The 16,904-nt window shown below is 45.8% G+C and overlaps 1 protein-coding gene across 1 annotated transcript in view; it reads right to left on the minus strand.

Annotated features, from left to right (window-relative positions):
- Positions 1 to 966: 966 nt before the first annotated feature.
- PKP1 (plakophilin 1) overlaps positions 967 to 16,904 on the minus strand; it is a 47,918-nt gene continuing 31,980 nt past the window's right edge. Inside the window, exons 7-14 of the mRNA XM_065649665.1 lie at positions 16,441 to 16,555; positions 14,960 to 15,115; positions 14,695 to 14,871; positions 12,610 to 12,763; positions 11,920 to 12,106; positions 7,183 to 7,267; positions 5,458 to 5,558; positions 967 to 4,415 (exon numbers count right to left, since the gene is read on the minus strand). Of these exons, the coding sequence (XP_065505737.1) occupies positions 5,487 to 5,558; positions 7,183 to 7,267; positions 11,920 to 12,106; positions 12,610 to 12,763; positions 14,695 to 14,871; positions 14,960 to 15,115; positions 16,441 to 16,555 (946 nt within the window). The 3' untranslated portion in view covers positions 967 to 4,415; positions 5,458 to 5,486. The remainder of the gene's footprint in view (positions 4,416 to 5,457; positions 5,559 to 7,182; positions 7,268 to 11,919; positions 12,107 to 12,609; positions 12,764 to 14,694; positions 14,872 to 14,959; positions 15,116 to 16,440; positions 16,556 to 16,904) is intronic.

Below are 16,904 nucleotides of genomic sequence, written 5' to 3' on the forward strand. Positions count from 1 at the left end.
GATGGGAGAGGGGGCTACAATGGGGCTGCTTTGCCGGTGGGATAAGGATTTTCGGGTGGAGTCCCATGTGTTATTTGAGATTCCATGAGCTGTAGGATCTGAGAAGTTTCCAAGGACTTAGTGACTGCTCTGTTTTGGAGGAGGAGTGCTCTGTGGGTACTCTGTACTCTGCAGCACCCCTTTTCATTCCCTTGGGTCCTACTGGAACACCAACACACTGGAGCTAAATCAGTACATCTGTCACTGTCTGCCCCACAGATCCTCTGCCCTCTGACCCAGCCCCTAGACCGGATCCATCTTTCAGTGCATTTTAAATCATACAAAAAACACCTCGGTTGTCTTTTTCTTGCAAACTGCCCTATGGTCTTTGTGTCTTTCAAGATTGCCTTGGCCAAAACTGGACTCGATGCCATTGTGGTCTCCTTGTCTCAGAAAGGAAACAATTTAATTGGGAAAGGTTCAGAGAAGGTCACTGCATGCGACGAGCTGATGGCTCTGAGGAACTGGTCTGTGAGCTGAGACTTTCCAGTCTGGACCAAAGAGAAACCGTGGGAGGACCAGCTCATCACACTTTTTAAATACAAGACCCAGGGAGCTTCAAACACAGCTCATAAGAGCCGAGTTCAGGAGAAACTAAGGTGTTTGTTTTGTTTTGTTTTCCCCACAACACATTGTGAATCCATACAGCAGTGATACAAATGATGCTATTGATACTTAAGTTTTTCATGGGTTGAAGTGGTGACTGTAAAAGCTCGTGGCAGAGAAACCCACCAAGGCTTGCCAAGGATGTAACGGTGGAGGAAACGTGATTTACAGCTTAATTCCTCATATTGGCAAAAGGCAGAACAGTCCAGACTGATCACTGTGGCGGGTCAACAGGCTTTTACAAACCTTTCAAACAGATGCTTTATTCTTTCCTAACACTGTGGCAAGACAACCAAAATAAAACCATCCTAACCAGGAAGCTTGAAGAAATTCCAGCAATTTTTATTGATTTCAGCTTTTCCAATGAAGCAAATACATACAGTACAGCCAAAACAAAACTCTGATATATTATTCTCACATACCTATATCTTACAGAATACACTGTATAGTTATGGACTGGTAGGCTATGTTGGTCTCAAACTGGTGTGTGCTCAGAGAGGAATCAAACTGCCTACTGCCTTCTACTCGTCCATGAGGCTTCTGAAATGCTGGGGGGGAGGGTTGGATTGTACATACACAAAACAAACAAAGCATTGGTGAGAAAATAGACCAAAAAGCTCTGCTAAGCCCAGGACAAACGAGTATGGTATTTATTTACATATCTGTGTGTCCTGCGTCAAAAATCGGGCCCCAGCTGCTGTTATTTCTGCTGCCGGCAGAGCTAACGGTGCTGCTGGCTGTGGTCCTTCCCTCCTCAGTAATTCTCCATCACTACGACCCAGGGCACGGGCTACGTTCTGTAGACCTGCCCTTGCCTGTATCATTGGGGTACGCCCCACCTTGGCTCTTAAAGAAGCAAGAAACAGGAAACCAGCTCATCAAAGAGGATGTCACAGTTAAAAACATGCATTTAAGAAGAAACACCTCCCTAGAACGAAAGAAAAAAAAATTATTGGAGGTGAAAACAACATGGTTTATGATGGAGGGAACCTCATTGAGCTCCCGAAATTGCTGGTCATGAGCAACACCAGTTACTCTGATAAGTTGGATTTTCCTTTCCCTTCTCACAACTGGGCATCAGTGTTACTTCACCGACTTGGGTAGAGTCTGTAATCCAGATTTTAAAAAGAGAGACTGGGAGGAAAACAGAGCTGAGCATCAGAGAATTTCCTGGGGAAGAAATAGCTGCAAATCAGCCCTGGGATGGCAGAGCGGTTACAATTCCCACTGCTCTCTTGAGTTAGCGATATGTTGAGGTATGAAAGCAATAACATACAGCATGATAAAAAAAAATCAGATTGGAAGGAACCAGCTCAAAGCAGGGATAACGTCAAAGCCAGAGGAGATCGCTCAGGGCTGTGCCCACTCATGCTTTGAAGATCTCTGAGGATGGAGACGGATTTTATTTTTATCATTTTATTAGCTTTGGAAAAACAACTTCACTGCACTTCATAAAATTTATGTGAAAAAAGTATCTGTCTCTTTGAGTCTAATACTTACTAATGAAATCTCCAGTACTTGTAAATTTAATTGTGAGACGATGATCACATAGCTACAGGTCTCTGTGCCTTGTATAGTCATTCAGTAAATCACATTACTGGTGAAAGCAGCAGAAGTGTTTTAAAATAAAGCCTAAATAACAGCCAATTAGAATGAATTTCCTAAATATTCCATCATTACATTTTGTAGCCAGGTTTCCCCAATTAGCTTTACAGAGAAAAAAACATCAGCTCCCAGGATCTGTCAAACACGTAATCACAGGAACAAATCCGAACGTAAAACCGCACGCGACGCACTTTTTGCACCAAAACTGCAACGATCCTTCCTGTGGGCACTGCAGCCCTTTGGGACATCCGTAGTCTCGGGTCCGGCTGAAAACATTTTGAACGGCGCATCTGAGGATGTGCATCCAGCCAGGTGAGAGCTGGCAGGTACGGCCAGGCTGTGCCCGCAGGCTGCGGCTCCCGCGCCGCTCTTCCAACGCTCCTGAAACCGTCCTACCGGCTCCTCCTGGTTCTAGCTCTCCACTTCAAAGGTGCTTTTTTTACTATTATTATTTTTTTTTTTCCCTCTCTCATTTGGCTGGGAGCTCTGCGCAGAAAGCTCTCGACTGAAAGTGGGTGAAAGCCGGCAAATAGTTGCTGCTCGTTAAAGTGCTCAAGATTAAGCCGCCCTTTGCAGTCCAGGAGAAAAATCAGTCGGGAAACGATCTCCCTCTGTGGACACCTGCTCCCCGCGGTCTAAACGGGGGACAAACGAGCGCCACCGCGTTTCTTGGCTCTAGAGCTGCGTCAGAGCAAATCTGAACTTCATGGACGGCTCTTTAGGAGGCACGAATCACCCCAGACCTGCGACGTGAGTGGGGACCCGGTGGTTTCCATCAACTGAGGAGACTCACGCTCGCGAAAAAATGAGATCGTTTTTCCCTTTCTAGACTCAGCTCTGTGATTCATCCTTACCAAGCACCTCCTGATATTTGCACAACGGGGTCCTGTGCCCCTGCACAGTTTGAAGAAGCAATAACCGTGTATATGGGACAGGCAGCAAATGCATCCTCAGCTGGGCCTTTCCCTGTGGACCTGAGCTGTGGTTAGAGGATATTTTTCTTCTGGACAGAGGGAGATCAGCCTTGTCCATAGCACGGTTACTGTCATAAGGAGTGAGTCACCCTAAAACGAGCTCAGCAGTCCCCTTAGCAACACAAGGTGATCATGTCATTAAAACTACTGAGAAATAAAATATTTCCAGACCTGACTTCACACAAGCGCCTACATTCCTTTGCATATCAATACTATTTCTTTACATTGATCAATATAAACAAAGTGTGATTAAAAAGCCCACATCCCTCACTGTTTTTCAGTCCTGTGTGGCAGTCGGTGATCCCAGGGGGAAAAAAAACCAACCCAAACCCCACTCTGCCTGTCTCCAGCTCAGCTTCTCAAACGCCACATCTGTCCAGCTACAGTCACGAGATCGAGTCGCTCTGGTGTTCAAAATGGTTCGGGACCTGGGAATATTCATGCTCTGCAGATGTGTTGTGATTGTCCCCTCACATACAGCTTCAGATAAGGGTTTCTGGAACCCGGGAGAGAATTTGCTGATGTCATTTTGCTTCTTGAGATAAAGAGTTCACGTGACAGGGAAGAAAATACTAGTAACTATAAGTGCTCATTGGAGAAAAATTCATAAGCAGAAAAAAAGCCCATGTTGATAAACTTTAGGAATAACCAGCCTTTGTAAAGAAGAGTATTGTTGTGTGTATCTGTTTATAACGGCCATATGCAGTGGGGGAACTCAGTCTAAAACTCGCAATTTTTTATACTTGTGAGTAAAAATAGGTGGCGACAGGTTTTTAGTGTGGCAGTGTTTGGTGCACGAATAAGGTGGAATTGGACAAAACTCTGCAAGGGGGTTAAACTGCACAACTTGCATCGACTTTTGGTGAAGACAGGGGATTAAGCCTGTAGGAAGATCCTACTTACCACACGTGCACATGTATGTTGCCTGCGCGCATACATACATAGTTACACAGACACACTCTTTGCAAAAAAAAAAAAAAAAATTATTGACATCAAGAAAGTATAACCTCAATAAAAGTCCCTTCTCCCCGCTAAAAAGAAGAAAATGCTTAAAAATATCAGTATCATCCACATGAAATCCATATGTCATTTTGCTTTACAGTTGAGTTAAACTCAGAAGCACTCTATGTCTTTAAAATCCTAATTAATTGTGAAAGAGTTGTCTTCCTGGACATGAACCAATTCCAGATTCTGAAACGGAGAAAAACAGACAAACCAAGAAACCCAGATAATTAAAACGTTCAAGAAACCTTTTCATTACACTCAAAACCAACTTTTAATCTTTTCTCTTGTCCTGTACCCAGTTTCCGTACTGCCCATAGCTCGTTCCCCCAGACTTTCACTCTCCTCTGAGTTTCAGTGGAACATCCCAACAGAGCAAGAAGTGAAATCCATATCTGGGCAGAAGAAAGAAATCGGCTTTTGCACTGTTTTGTCTTACATTAGGGCTGTGCTCAGTTTGATCACAAAGAACTGGTTGGGGAAGGGAGCAAATAATTAATTCTGGATCATCTCCATCCCCATCACAGAGACATCTGATACTTGAAAAGTGCAAAACTGCTTAGAGTTTTGCCCTTCAGTGGGAATCATGAATCAAAAGTGCATTACAGATTCAATCCTAATTTCATAACAATGCCCTGAAAATTCTACCTATGATTTCTCTAATCTATTGGCATTTCTCAGATGTCAGCGTGTAGTTCCATATTTTGACGTGAGGTTTACAGGTAGATTATCAAGTGCTCAAAATATCCCTAAGGGTGATGGTTGATGCCATAGGATGTGCTGGAATGAATTGCATGTTACGGACACTATCTGGATGAAATTATTCCAAATTAAGGAATGAAAGTACTCTCAGAGAGATTCCTGTGAAAAGCCTCACCTGAGAGGATTTGGCAAAATGCAATTAATCGGTTATCGCTTGTGAAGTAATTAAGAAAGACAGAGGAGGTGCAGCGAAGTCCAGCAACTTTGCCTGTCCCATGTCACCCGCGCTGAATATGTCCGAAATGCACAGCTGTGTCCTGCGGACAACATCTGCACGAAACCCAGGAACCGCGCGACTTTTCACCAAAATAAATGCTTTGCCGTTTGGGCTGATAAGACTGGGGATGAAAATCTCACGAGCCCACTTTAGGAGAGGGAGATTAAAACCAGCAAAAAGCTCATGGGGCTCAGGCATCGTTCCTTTGTCCCCACCCCAACCCCTCCCCACGCACAAGGGGCTCGTTCTCACCTGCAGCCTGAAGGTCCCCGGAGAGGCTCCTAAAATCTGGAGGAGAGGGTCCTGAAGGTCGTTCCAGCTAAAGATCCCATCATGTTCTTATCAAATCCTTGCTGAAAAGGCAGATGTATATAAAGTGCAGTGAGTGCATATCGGTTCCAAAACTGATAGCTGCCTACTGTTGTGCGACGGAGCCTCCTGCCCCACTTCAAAAGCTGTTCTCCACCTAAAAAGTGTGCTTTGATCTCAAACAGCATCCTCCATCCTCCCTCTGTGTGCCTTCAGTATGTGAACCTTACTAATGGATTTAATCTTCCTTGCGTTGCCTTCTATCCACCAAGCGCTGGACTTCTCCAGCCTTACCCGAGGACACCTTCACTGAATATTATTTAATCTTATTCCCCACCCTGGAAAAGCGGCAAAGATGTATGCACGGTGCATAGAGCCTCGCGGACTCCCATCCTTCTTGTCTGATGTGTACCTATGTAATGAACGTCTGCGTGAACACAGCAGTGACTCAGTCACATCGAAATGAGCTGGCACAGGCTCCTGAGCAGAGCCTGGCGCAAAGCTACACGAGATCCTATGGAGAAAGTCCCTAACTGTAAATATGAGAATTATATTTAGGTCCTCTCTACCTTCCTGCCCCTGGGGTACTCCTCTTTGTGGATGTTGCTCCTTCTCTTTAATCTGGCCCTTTACTCTGTGCAGGTGCTGCTGCTGCGGAGGTGGGAAAACCCAGCTGGTTCAAAGGAAGCCACTGGGAGCTGGGAGCTGGCTCGGTGCCCCGCCTGGCTTGGCATTTTTGCAGTTTCTGTTGCAAGGAGCAAAACAAATCCTAAATACTCCTCTTCTTGGTTTAAAACATTACTCTGACTGTAGGGGTGTTGTAACCACAGGGTAGGGTTATGGACACAGAATAAAGTGTGGGGAGGGAAGAGAGGAGGAGCTTTGCCAGAGATCTGTTGGGACACGCTGATCCTACACAACGGACTGCAGCTAAGGGAATCTCCCAAGCTATTTTGAAACACCCCGGTCCATTGCCAGCACGGAGTAGTGCTGCGGCACAGCAGCTTTGACCCAAGAGCATCACGGAAGAGCCGGCGTCATCCCCAGGGTGCAAACTGCCTGACGGACACGCCGTGACCCACTTAGTCCCTAAAATCAGTCCCGTAGCTCTGGTTGTGACTCGCTGTCTCTGGCTTAGATTTAGGAGGGTGCTGAGAGCATCGTGGTCCTCCCAGCGCCCCGGGCTCCTCCCAGCCGCTGCCTGTACTCGCTGCTGAATCACAGCCCTTGCAAACTCACCGACTTCAGCCAGCGAGACGAGCTGCTGGGGCCCCGACTCCCAGCGAGGACTCAGCGGGAGAAAGCCAGAGACACATTCTTGGTCATCCAAGGAGCCAAACAAAGAGAACGTATTTGTTGTCTTGAGGAAAAGCCATAATGCAGATGACCTCGCATTCAAAAACCACTTTGAAATATTTAAGTTTTGTTGTTGACGCGGTTTTTGTCATTTTAGTTTTTCCATTGCTGGCTTTTTTCACAGATGTCAGTATGCCAACGCCAGGTTGGATGGGGCTTTGAGCAACCTGGTCTACTGGAAGGTGTCCCTGCCCATGGCAGAGGGGTTGGAACGAGATGATCTTTAAAGTCCCTCCCAACCCAAAACCATTCTATGATTCTATACAACGAGGGATGCTCTTGTCAGCCAGAAAGCAGAAGTGTTTTCCTCACCTGCTTGAGCACGCTCTGGAGCTCCCTGTTCGACCAAAGATCTGTCAGGAGGAGGCGAGCAGCTTCAGCCGCTTTTGGACAGGAGCTGGGAAGATGAAAGCAGCCCTGGTGAATGATGACAAGCCACAGAGCAGCAGCCCATGTGCTTTACTGACAGCCTTTAGATGAGCCCATCCTAGCTGGGAGGCTGGCTAGACTTGACAGACAGCTGTCAATAAAACCATCCTTGCTCTCTCAGCAATGTTATGTGACAACAATCGCTGCGACCGGAACCAGACAAATGAAAAATTGGGAAGGATTTGAGTGGAAAAAGTGAGCTGAAGGTTTGTTTCTGGAGTGTGAAATTTGGGAGAGGGAGAAAGAAGGTGCCAACCCTTCCCCGGAGCCTGCAGGGTGGATCGCTCGGGAGGGCAGCAGAGGAACGGGCTCCGTGCTGCTGGTGAGGACAGAGGAGACGAGAGCATTCGTAACAACAACATCTGCAACCAGAAGCCCTTACTCAGCACAAGTTAATAGATACTTGCTCACGTAACAGCTCCGAAACCGTGAGTCATAGCAGTACCTTTTATAATTTTGGAACATTTCATACGACAACCTAGATATAAACCTCCTTGCTGGTTCTTATCGCTGCTCCTGATCTGCTGGACCTGGTCCTGCCTGTGGGAGACTCCTGATCTGAGTTCAGTGTGACGGCCCCAGCCTGTCTCGGAGTGAGGGATTGGTATGAAACCAGGCTCAGGACCCTCCCTGTATGATACAGCTTCACAAATCATCCTATCCTCAAAACAGCCCTCATCAGACCATGGGAAATGAGACAGTGGTCACCAGGAACCACCTGGGGCCTGAGAGCACCATACTCTGAGTGTGGAAGGACAGTAATGAGTAAATTTGAGGGTATTTCTCTAAAATACACAGCAATTGTTACCAAAGAAATGAGCAAGTTTAACTTGGTCATAATCTCCAAAGGGATTGTGCAGATCGCTCGTGTTGGTCTTGCACGGAACACCAGGGGAGCTGCGGATAATGGGGAATTGTTGAGCAATGTTGACAGGAGGACCAGGTTTTATTGCAAAATCACTTCTCTGGTTATAACCATGCCACGCCATCAGAATGACTGTGTTTGAAAAAAATCTGCGGCTGAAAAGCCATTAAAAACCAATAAACCCAGAGGTATCTATGATCAGATGCTCAGTGCATGTCTTGGACACTCTTTTTCAAGAACAAGTTGTTTCATGTTGTTTCTTTCTAAGCTAATCATATTTTTTTAATAATTTGCTTCTAATGATGCCAAATGTGTAATTTTGCCATCATGACTTCAGAGCACACCTGAAAAGAACTTTTCTTTTCAAACCAAAATTACCAGCATCTGGTATCTGAGCCATTTCAGACAAAATAATTTATCCACACTTAATCTGAAGGATTGATACTGTCTCTGTTTCATACAGCAGCTAATGCTACTACTTAGACATAAAAAGATTAAGAATGAACTGATGGAACTGTGGTCACAACTTCAGTAGATGAAGTAGCATAATCCTAAGCAAAAGTGCTGTGAATAATGTGTAGAACATGGAGCAGAATATCAAGGACAGCTGAGCTGGGGGAAAACTTTCTTAAAAAACAAGTTACATGAAAATCAAAGTTGATTTTAAGGACAGTCTGGTTTTTACAAACGCAATTATTTGTAAAAGTTTGTGGAAAGACACCAAGGAAGGTGTCCGCTGGCGACAGTGGCAGCAGCCATCCCAAAACCTTTTGACTCGACAATAAGCGAACAAGAACCTAATCAGGAGATGGTGAGACTGGGGGGAAGTGTGAGGGCAGCACAAAAGATGAGGGTTTTGCACATGCCTAACAAATAATGGGGGAAAAATTTCCTTCGCAAAGGACAAAAATATCAGCAGCCTTCCCTGGAAGAAGGATTTCTTCAGGATGTCAGAAGTTTATAAAATTGATATCAAGGGTTAATCTTTAGAAGAAACTGGAAACTGAAAATTTGTGGATGGGAAGAACTCTCTTCCACAGATAAGAATCAAGGAAAGCCCTTTCTTGCAAGATTAATTTTGGTAAAGTGTTAATGGTAGAATTAAACTGCAAAATTAAATTGTGTGATACAAAAGGTGCGGAAAGTGGATGAACAAAGAGAAACTGAAAGAAATCAGTGACAAAGGGATTGTGGGACGAACTGCAAATCTGATGCTCTAAAATTACAGAAAAAGATTTTGGAGAAAAGCTTTTAGTGCAGTCAGTAGAAATATTAAGAAAAATGATAATTTAATGAGTGGAATAACGTGTCTTGGAAATGAGCAGAGGAATGTTTTAAGACAGTTGGAGAGGAAAGATGAACAGGATATCAGACACCATGATAAATCAGTAATAGTAGCTTGATTTTCAGAAATACCATTAAAAAAAAAAAAGGGTAATATTCAATATTTTGGCAACTTGGATTAAAAATAACAAAGAGTGAAGAAGAACCATCATCACTATGATGTCTGTGTTGTAGGTGAGGGTATATGTAGGAGATGGGGCCAATTGTTTAATTGGGATGCTCCAGGAAGGAGAAGAAACCACAGCTATCAGATAAACTGCTGAACCGGTGCTGCCTTTCATCCAGAATCCAGCTGCAAGAAACACCCAGACAAAGAAACCTCAGCTTTGAAGAGGGCTGGTTGGCATTTGAGAAGAAAGGAAAAGATCCATAGCTTACTTGTCTGTAACCTGGAAGCTCCTTCTAAAACATCAATACAAAACTGTTCAAGTGTATTAAACTAATGATTTACAGCTTCGAATGCAATGAGAGGCCAGTTTAAAGATAAATTAATAGGTAAAACCCAGTTGTTTGGTGGCAGAAGTGGCATGTGCCAGAGAGGAGCTACACAGACACACCAACCAAACCAACAGCAGTGCTGGGGGTGAGGGAAGCGTGTCCGCAGGGAAACTGAGGCAGATCAACAGAAAAGAAACTCTGCAAAATACTAACAAGGTGCAGCAGGGCATGGTGTTCTCCATGGTGATTCAATCACCACTGAGACCTCCTCTGTTCCCTATTCCTGCTGGTGAGCTAAAGAGGTGGAATGTTCCAATCAACATCAACATCAGCGTGGGGAACACGGGGGCCACGTCCAGCCCCCAGCGGGGTGTTTGATCTGCTGGGTGAGGCTCTTTCTGATGTAGGACAGGACAAATCTCAGCCTAAAATCTCACGTTCGTCTTCACAGGCGAAGTGGGAAAAGTTTGCTAACTTGTGAACGAGCAGGTGTCCAAGTCACTAGAGGGGAGATCTCTTTCACATCCGCTGAACAGTCTGAAATGATACGGCTTGAATAAGTAAGATTAGTCCTGGGTGTAATTTGTTGTCATTTTTTCATAAGAATTGAACAGCATAAAAATCTTTGGGGACAGAAATGAAAAATGGAGGCAAAGGTACAATTTAAGTTTTGGACATTGTAAGAACCGGGGAGTTTCTCAGAAGGAATTCATGATGAAGACAGGAGGAACACGCTGAAGACATCTCCAGAGCTTAGTAACTCCTCGCAGTTTAGTGAGTCATTGCAAACAAAGCTCATCACACAAAGCAGTCGCGATAATTAAGATACGCACAACCCCAGTTATGCAACACTTTGCTGAAGTAGCAAATTAGCTGACGACAGGTCAGAGGGATCCAAAGCGGGACTTTAGGCAGAAGTTAACGCCATTCAAAACAACGAAGAGTTAGAAGAGGGCTGGGTTTCATGTTAATTGGGCTTATTGTAGAGTGGAAGCACATAAAAGCAGCAAGCTGACTGATTTTTGTTGGCCGAGGTCCAAGCTAACCAAGGAGGCCACGTCTAATGACCGAGAGTCTCTGCTGCCATGAAACAAGTGGTAGGTGAATGTCTTTTCACAATAGAACACAGTAGGTTGCCTGTAAAAGGTATTTTAAAACAGAGGGTAGGAGAGGTGAAAGTCTAGGAAGGAGAATACACGGTCAAAGACCATCTAAGTTTGACACCAGTTTGGCCAGAAATGAACATCTAGTTTGGCAAAGGGTGACGAGATTTTGCACAGGGCTGTAGGGAGTATGGACACATTTACTACCACCCAAGCTCAAACCAAGTCCTTAAAGAAAAAGGGGTAAAATACATTGGGATTGCTCAGTTGTAAATTACATGTGAGTAGACCAAGGGAGGTACCTACAAATAATAAATAAATATATATGTGTTGCAGCTTCATCAAAGCTGCGTCTTTGCCACTTGAGGCGGCTATTCCAACAGAAAGATGAACCAATCTGAACATTAAAACTAAGCACGATCCCATGATGTCAGCGGTGCTTGAATCTCAGACCTGACCTTCACGACGAGGTTTGCAGGGAGCTGTGGGTGGGAAATGCAGGTGACAGGGAGTCCGGCTGCACTCTGACATCCCCTGGTTTGGAGGGCTGGAATTTTTAACAGGGGTTAAGATGTTGGTCTTTCTGTTCTTTTTAGAATTTCTTAAAATTCAGCCAGCAAATTTCCTGAGGCCCTTTTACAAATCTCACCACGGATGGCTCATGCCTGTTCCCAAGAAACCAGTGCTGAGGGTTCGTGTCTACCAACATGCTGGATTTTTTTTGGCTCTCTCGATGTACAAGCACAGGGAAAGAATAACGTTTTCCTATGGCTCTGAAGGGTGTGGGAAGCTTCTGGGGGTTAATCTGGCTTTGCAGAGAGTGCATGGGCTCAAAAATGTCTTTGCACGAGCTTTCTGCCCCAAACTCACCCATTTCGGCACAGGCTTACTACATTATTTAGCATGTTGCTTGTCAAGTAAGACTTTCCCAGGTGTGGGTTGGACATGATGAGGTTCCTCAGAGTGTAACAAGCTGATGTCATGATCTCGCCGTAGCTGTTGGTATTTCCAGACTGGAATGACAGGAGACGTGATACATCTGGGAGCACCTGGTGAGCTAAAGAGGTGGAATGTTCCAATCAACATTTAAATAAAACCGACCACAAGTGAATGTACTATTTGTGTTAGCACTATCCAATGCAAGAATGCAGTGTTCTCTCCGGAAGGAGGCACTAATAACGTTGGACAGTAATGACATAATAGTCATGACTTGATTTTCAGAGACAAAATTGGTGCTGCAGGCTTCTGGAAGGGCAATGACATTGGTCATGGGTAGTCAAGTCCAACTCAGTTCCCCAAACACTATCATCCTCGTGATCCTGCAGATTTGTCATTATCTATAAAGCATATCACATGCTTTAGAGACTTTGAGACAGCACACATTTCATTAATTAAGCTTGCGGATATCACCTGTAATTGTCCAGAAGAAAATGATACTGCTTTGCCCAATTTCAGGGCTCGGTTAAGTACTATTATGGGATTTACAAAGCGAGGTGGGTGATATAAGAGAGTTAGAAACCAGGAACTGTTCTGAAATCTACTGTGGGAGAAACTACTTACCCATGGTTTTGTGCAGAACAGGATGCCGGGACATGTTGCTCAGCAAAGAAGCCCCAGACCGGACAACATCGGAGCTGTTGGACTGGAGGAGCCGTGCGATGCGAGGCAACCCCTTCTCCTTCAAACCAATCAGTTGGCTCATTGCGTTGGACATCTGGGAGACAGAACAGAGACGTCTCATGACTTCTAATGCTGGGAGGGCACAACTGGAGTGATGTATGGGGCCAGGCAAACATGACCAGACTATAAAATACGTATCTCTATATTATAATACCTTCTTCTGCCACCACAATCCCACTTATTTTGTCCTTTACCCCTCGTCTCCACAGGCATTTGCAACATCAGCCTCTCATGCTCTGTGACATTCCAGTAAACTGGAGAAGTTTTACCTCCATGTCCACATTGCCTTTGCCCAATGCTCTTGCAGCTTGCTGCCAGGCCACAAGGAATAGGAACAGCTAATGATACCTTTAAAAAACAAGCTGAAGACCAAAAGTACTCATCTTCAATCCTGATCTTCTGCTTGCTTATGTAAATCTAGAAGATATCAGGATGCAGCCAATGCAGGTGGGTGTTTATGGGCGTTGAAGCACATACCCTTAATAAATTGCCCTCTCATTGACAGAGTTAAAACCGAACTTCTCAGCTACTGCCCCACCAGAAAGGCTGCTGGAGGTTGTCACACCACCAGCGACACATGTCCATCAACAGTGACATGGGGATGGTGGGAACCCTCTTCCAGTGGGCTGAGACCCCATTTCCCTCCAGAAGGCACGTGTACCACGTTACAGATTCACACCAGCAGGACCAGGATGGGTAAAGCTCAGCCGGAGAAGAGATTCAGAGTTCTTCTCTATAAGCTAAAGGGTTCTAGTAAGCTTCGGAAGCCTGTCCTCTTTTTCCCTTTCCTTCAAGTGACAGCAAACCCAGGAACCCACCCCAACTCCAGCTCTGAGCTGGAATAAGACCCTTGAAAAGAGAAGCGACATCTGCACAGCCAAACAAATTCCAACCATTCCCTTCCAGGAGGCTGAAATAAGTTGTTTCAGCACTGTCAGAGCTGGTTTTTGTCTGTTTGTTTTCTTTCCCCCTGCCCAAAAGACATTCTTGTGTAATGATCTTGATTGCTGAAAGCCTTTTCTTTTCCACGTAGCTCCAGCCCCATTGCTCTGATCAGCTCTACCCATCCTGCGACAGCCTCTCTCCACCTCGTTAGTGCCACTGGTTAGTTAAACTGAAAAAAAAAAAAGGGGGGGAGGTTCCCAAAATATTTATCATTGAAAGACTTGTAACAAAAGCTCTCAGGTTAATGCTGTCCTAGCAGCGAAGGCTCCTCTCGTGAGTCATCCCATGTTTCTGGGTGGAACGCTTCAAACACGTGACACACCTTTCCTACGTATGAAATAATTATCTCTTTATCTCCCTAGCCATCTTATTTAAATAGGAATTGATGAAGTTCGACACAAACAGACAAGTCGAGGTTTGTCCATTTGAAGGCAGCCTGTGAGGACACGTCCACGGTGGTGACGGGCACAGCAGAGCTGCTGGTGTGACGTGGCCCTCGCCGTGCCCTGTCTCCTGCAATACCCATGGCGTCACGCAGCCCGTGTCACCGCCACACCAACGGGTTAGGACATCTGTCAGAGCTATTTTACAAGCAGCTCTGATGTGAGGACAAGCCACAATCCACAGCGCAACCCACCCTGTTATTAGAGCCACCTCCCACTTAGAAAACACACACAGGCGGTGGAGCACGCACATCCTTCCTCTCTCCTTTCATGACATGTGTCCACATGTGCACATCTGGGCACATCCTCACTGGCGTCCTGGGCGGACGGCACCAATGTCAGTAGATGCTGGTGGCACGACCAACCCTATGAGGTGTCTGGATCTGGGACAGACCCTTGGGATGCTGATTATAGCCCCCATGAGACTCTCTTTTGGCATTAATAAATACCTCAGCTGGAGGACCCACTGTGGAAAGACTTGCAATAGTGCCTTGAGGTTTGCAGAGGACATTTTCCTTTCTCACTACTGCGAAGTGCTGACACATTTGGCTGCGTGTGTGCAGACAGAAGCACTTACCAGCCCCCTGCTTGCAGTGAGGTTCTGCAGAGCTCCAGCACAAGCTTCCAGGGTGGCATCTTTCTTGCTCTGATCCATCAGGGACAGGTAGGTGCGGACAGCATCTGAGTGGTAAAGCCAGCTGGGTCCCTTGGGTTTAAAATCCTCCTCGGGAAGGGGGACACCATACTCGTCATTCTACAAAGAGATGAGAAACTTGGAGCTCAGATCCTGCTCTTCGCTGGCAGCCCCTGCCTGGGGCTGAATATCACATTTCTAATCTTACCTCCATTTTACCGCTCCTGCTGTTGAAGCAGCCTGTGAGAGTTTTGTCCATGTAAACGCTGCGGGCCATGTGGTTGAGCTGGGTGTATCTGTTGGGAACTTCGGCATCCAGGCGGTAGGAGAGGTTGTGCAGGATGCAGATGCAGTTCTCCACAGACTGAAATCACCCCCAGAATAAAAACGGAAGCATCACATTAGGCAGAAAAATATGGAGCAGCACCCATTATAGCTACAGAGAGGACATGTACCATGCCATAATTAGCTTTTTCTAGCAGTTATAGTATATAAGCTCCTGACCCTGCTTAAGGGAGCAATGGATGGGAAAGCAGAAGGAGGTAGAGAAGGATGAACCCACACAGCCCAAGCGCTACACTGTGGATCTCAGTGACACGGCTGACTCAGTGAACCTTGGAAGGTTCCACAGCCATGGACAAGGTAAAGAGGAAAATAGAACGTGGGGGCAGAGGGTGGTTATATCAAACTGCCCACCATGAAATGCCAAATCTTGGAAGTCTTCCTCTCGCCTCAGTCAACTTCCAATGACTTTGTCCAAGTCACAGCTACAGATTAAGCGATATTTTTTCACCGAGATCAGGCCTTTAAGCCTCTTTTACATGAAACACTCAATGTAAAGAGCGAGGGAGAATTTTCACTTGATACCCGTAACCAACACCAAAACATGCGGTTACATTTCCAAAGAGCTGCGTTCAGCATGCGCTGCTGAAACCCGTCATCTTGCAAAAGCCATCCCCAAAACAGGATTGGCTCAATCCTGAGTTCATTTGAAATAATCTTTGTACTTTGCTGGGCACTGAGGACCTCAGGGTGTCTGGCTAGTATGAACTCCTGAAAATGTGGCTGCAAACACTATTTTGCCCAAGGTAATGGCCATTTCTAACACATACAGCAGCGACAGTCACAGTTAGGGGACTGACAAAGAGATGCCAGGTCCTGGCTTCTTGCTGAATGTGATGCCAGTCTGGGGCTTATACATTTGACTCCTGCTGGATGAAGAGATGTGGTGGTGGGAAGAGCAAGCGATGGAAGATGCTGGGAAGGTCCCAAGAAGAAGGGAAGGGAAGGGAAGGGAAGGGAAGGGAAGGGAAGGGAAGGGAAGGGAAGGGAAGGGAAGGGAAGGGAAGGGAAGGGAAGGGAAGGGAAGGGAAGGGAAGGGAAGGGAAGGGAAGGGAAGGGAAGGGAAGGGAAGGGAAAGGAAATCGGGGCTCAGGAGCCAAAATATTTTGCTGTGTCTCTGTGTTTGGTAAAGGGAAACTGTAAACCCCACCTCTACTTCAGGCCCAGAGCACAGAGGACTTGCAGTCCTACGACAGATCACACTGGGATGTGGGAGGAAAGAGCAGCCACGAAGAGTGCGGCTCCCACTCGTGTTTGTGTGAAAGGGATTTTGAGATATTCCCAAAGTTGCAATTATGAACTACTGGGTTGAAGTCTAGCAAACAGCTCAGGGTGAGCATCTGGTACCTTATCATCGGGTCGGTTAGAAGCCACGCAGTTCTGGGCATAAGTCATGACCGAATCGATCAAACCAGGGTAATTCCTCATGGTCTGGCGCCCCATGTCTGCAGAACTCAAGTTTCTGAAGAAAGACATGGCAAAGCATGACGGGAGAGAAAGAGGAGACAGGATTAGTCGGGTTCACTTACTAGTCTCTGTGGGCTCTGTTCTGGCTACGGCTGTAGCTGAATTTAAGGATATTTTTTGTAGGTTCAGCAAGGCTGGTGTATTGCTCTCATTTTGGAGGCCTTCTGTAGGACTGCATGGGTGCGTAGCATTCTTGTTGTGCTTTAGGACTGATTTAATCTAGGAAAATGTCCTGTTGAGGAGCTCTGCACAGAAGACATCCTCCTAGTGAGAGTAACTGTCAGAAATATTCTGTCTTAGGGGCTATGCATGTGACATTACACCAACCCATCACCTCCTTGGAG

This window comes from Caloenas nicobarica, chromosome 21 (genome assembly GCF_036013445.1).
Source record: "Caloenas nicobarica isolate bCalNic1 chromosome 21, bCalNic1.hap1, whole genome shotgun sequence".
Lineage (NCBI taxonomy): Eukaryota > Metazoa > Chordata > Aves > Columbiformes > Columbidae > Caloenas > Caloenas nicobarica.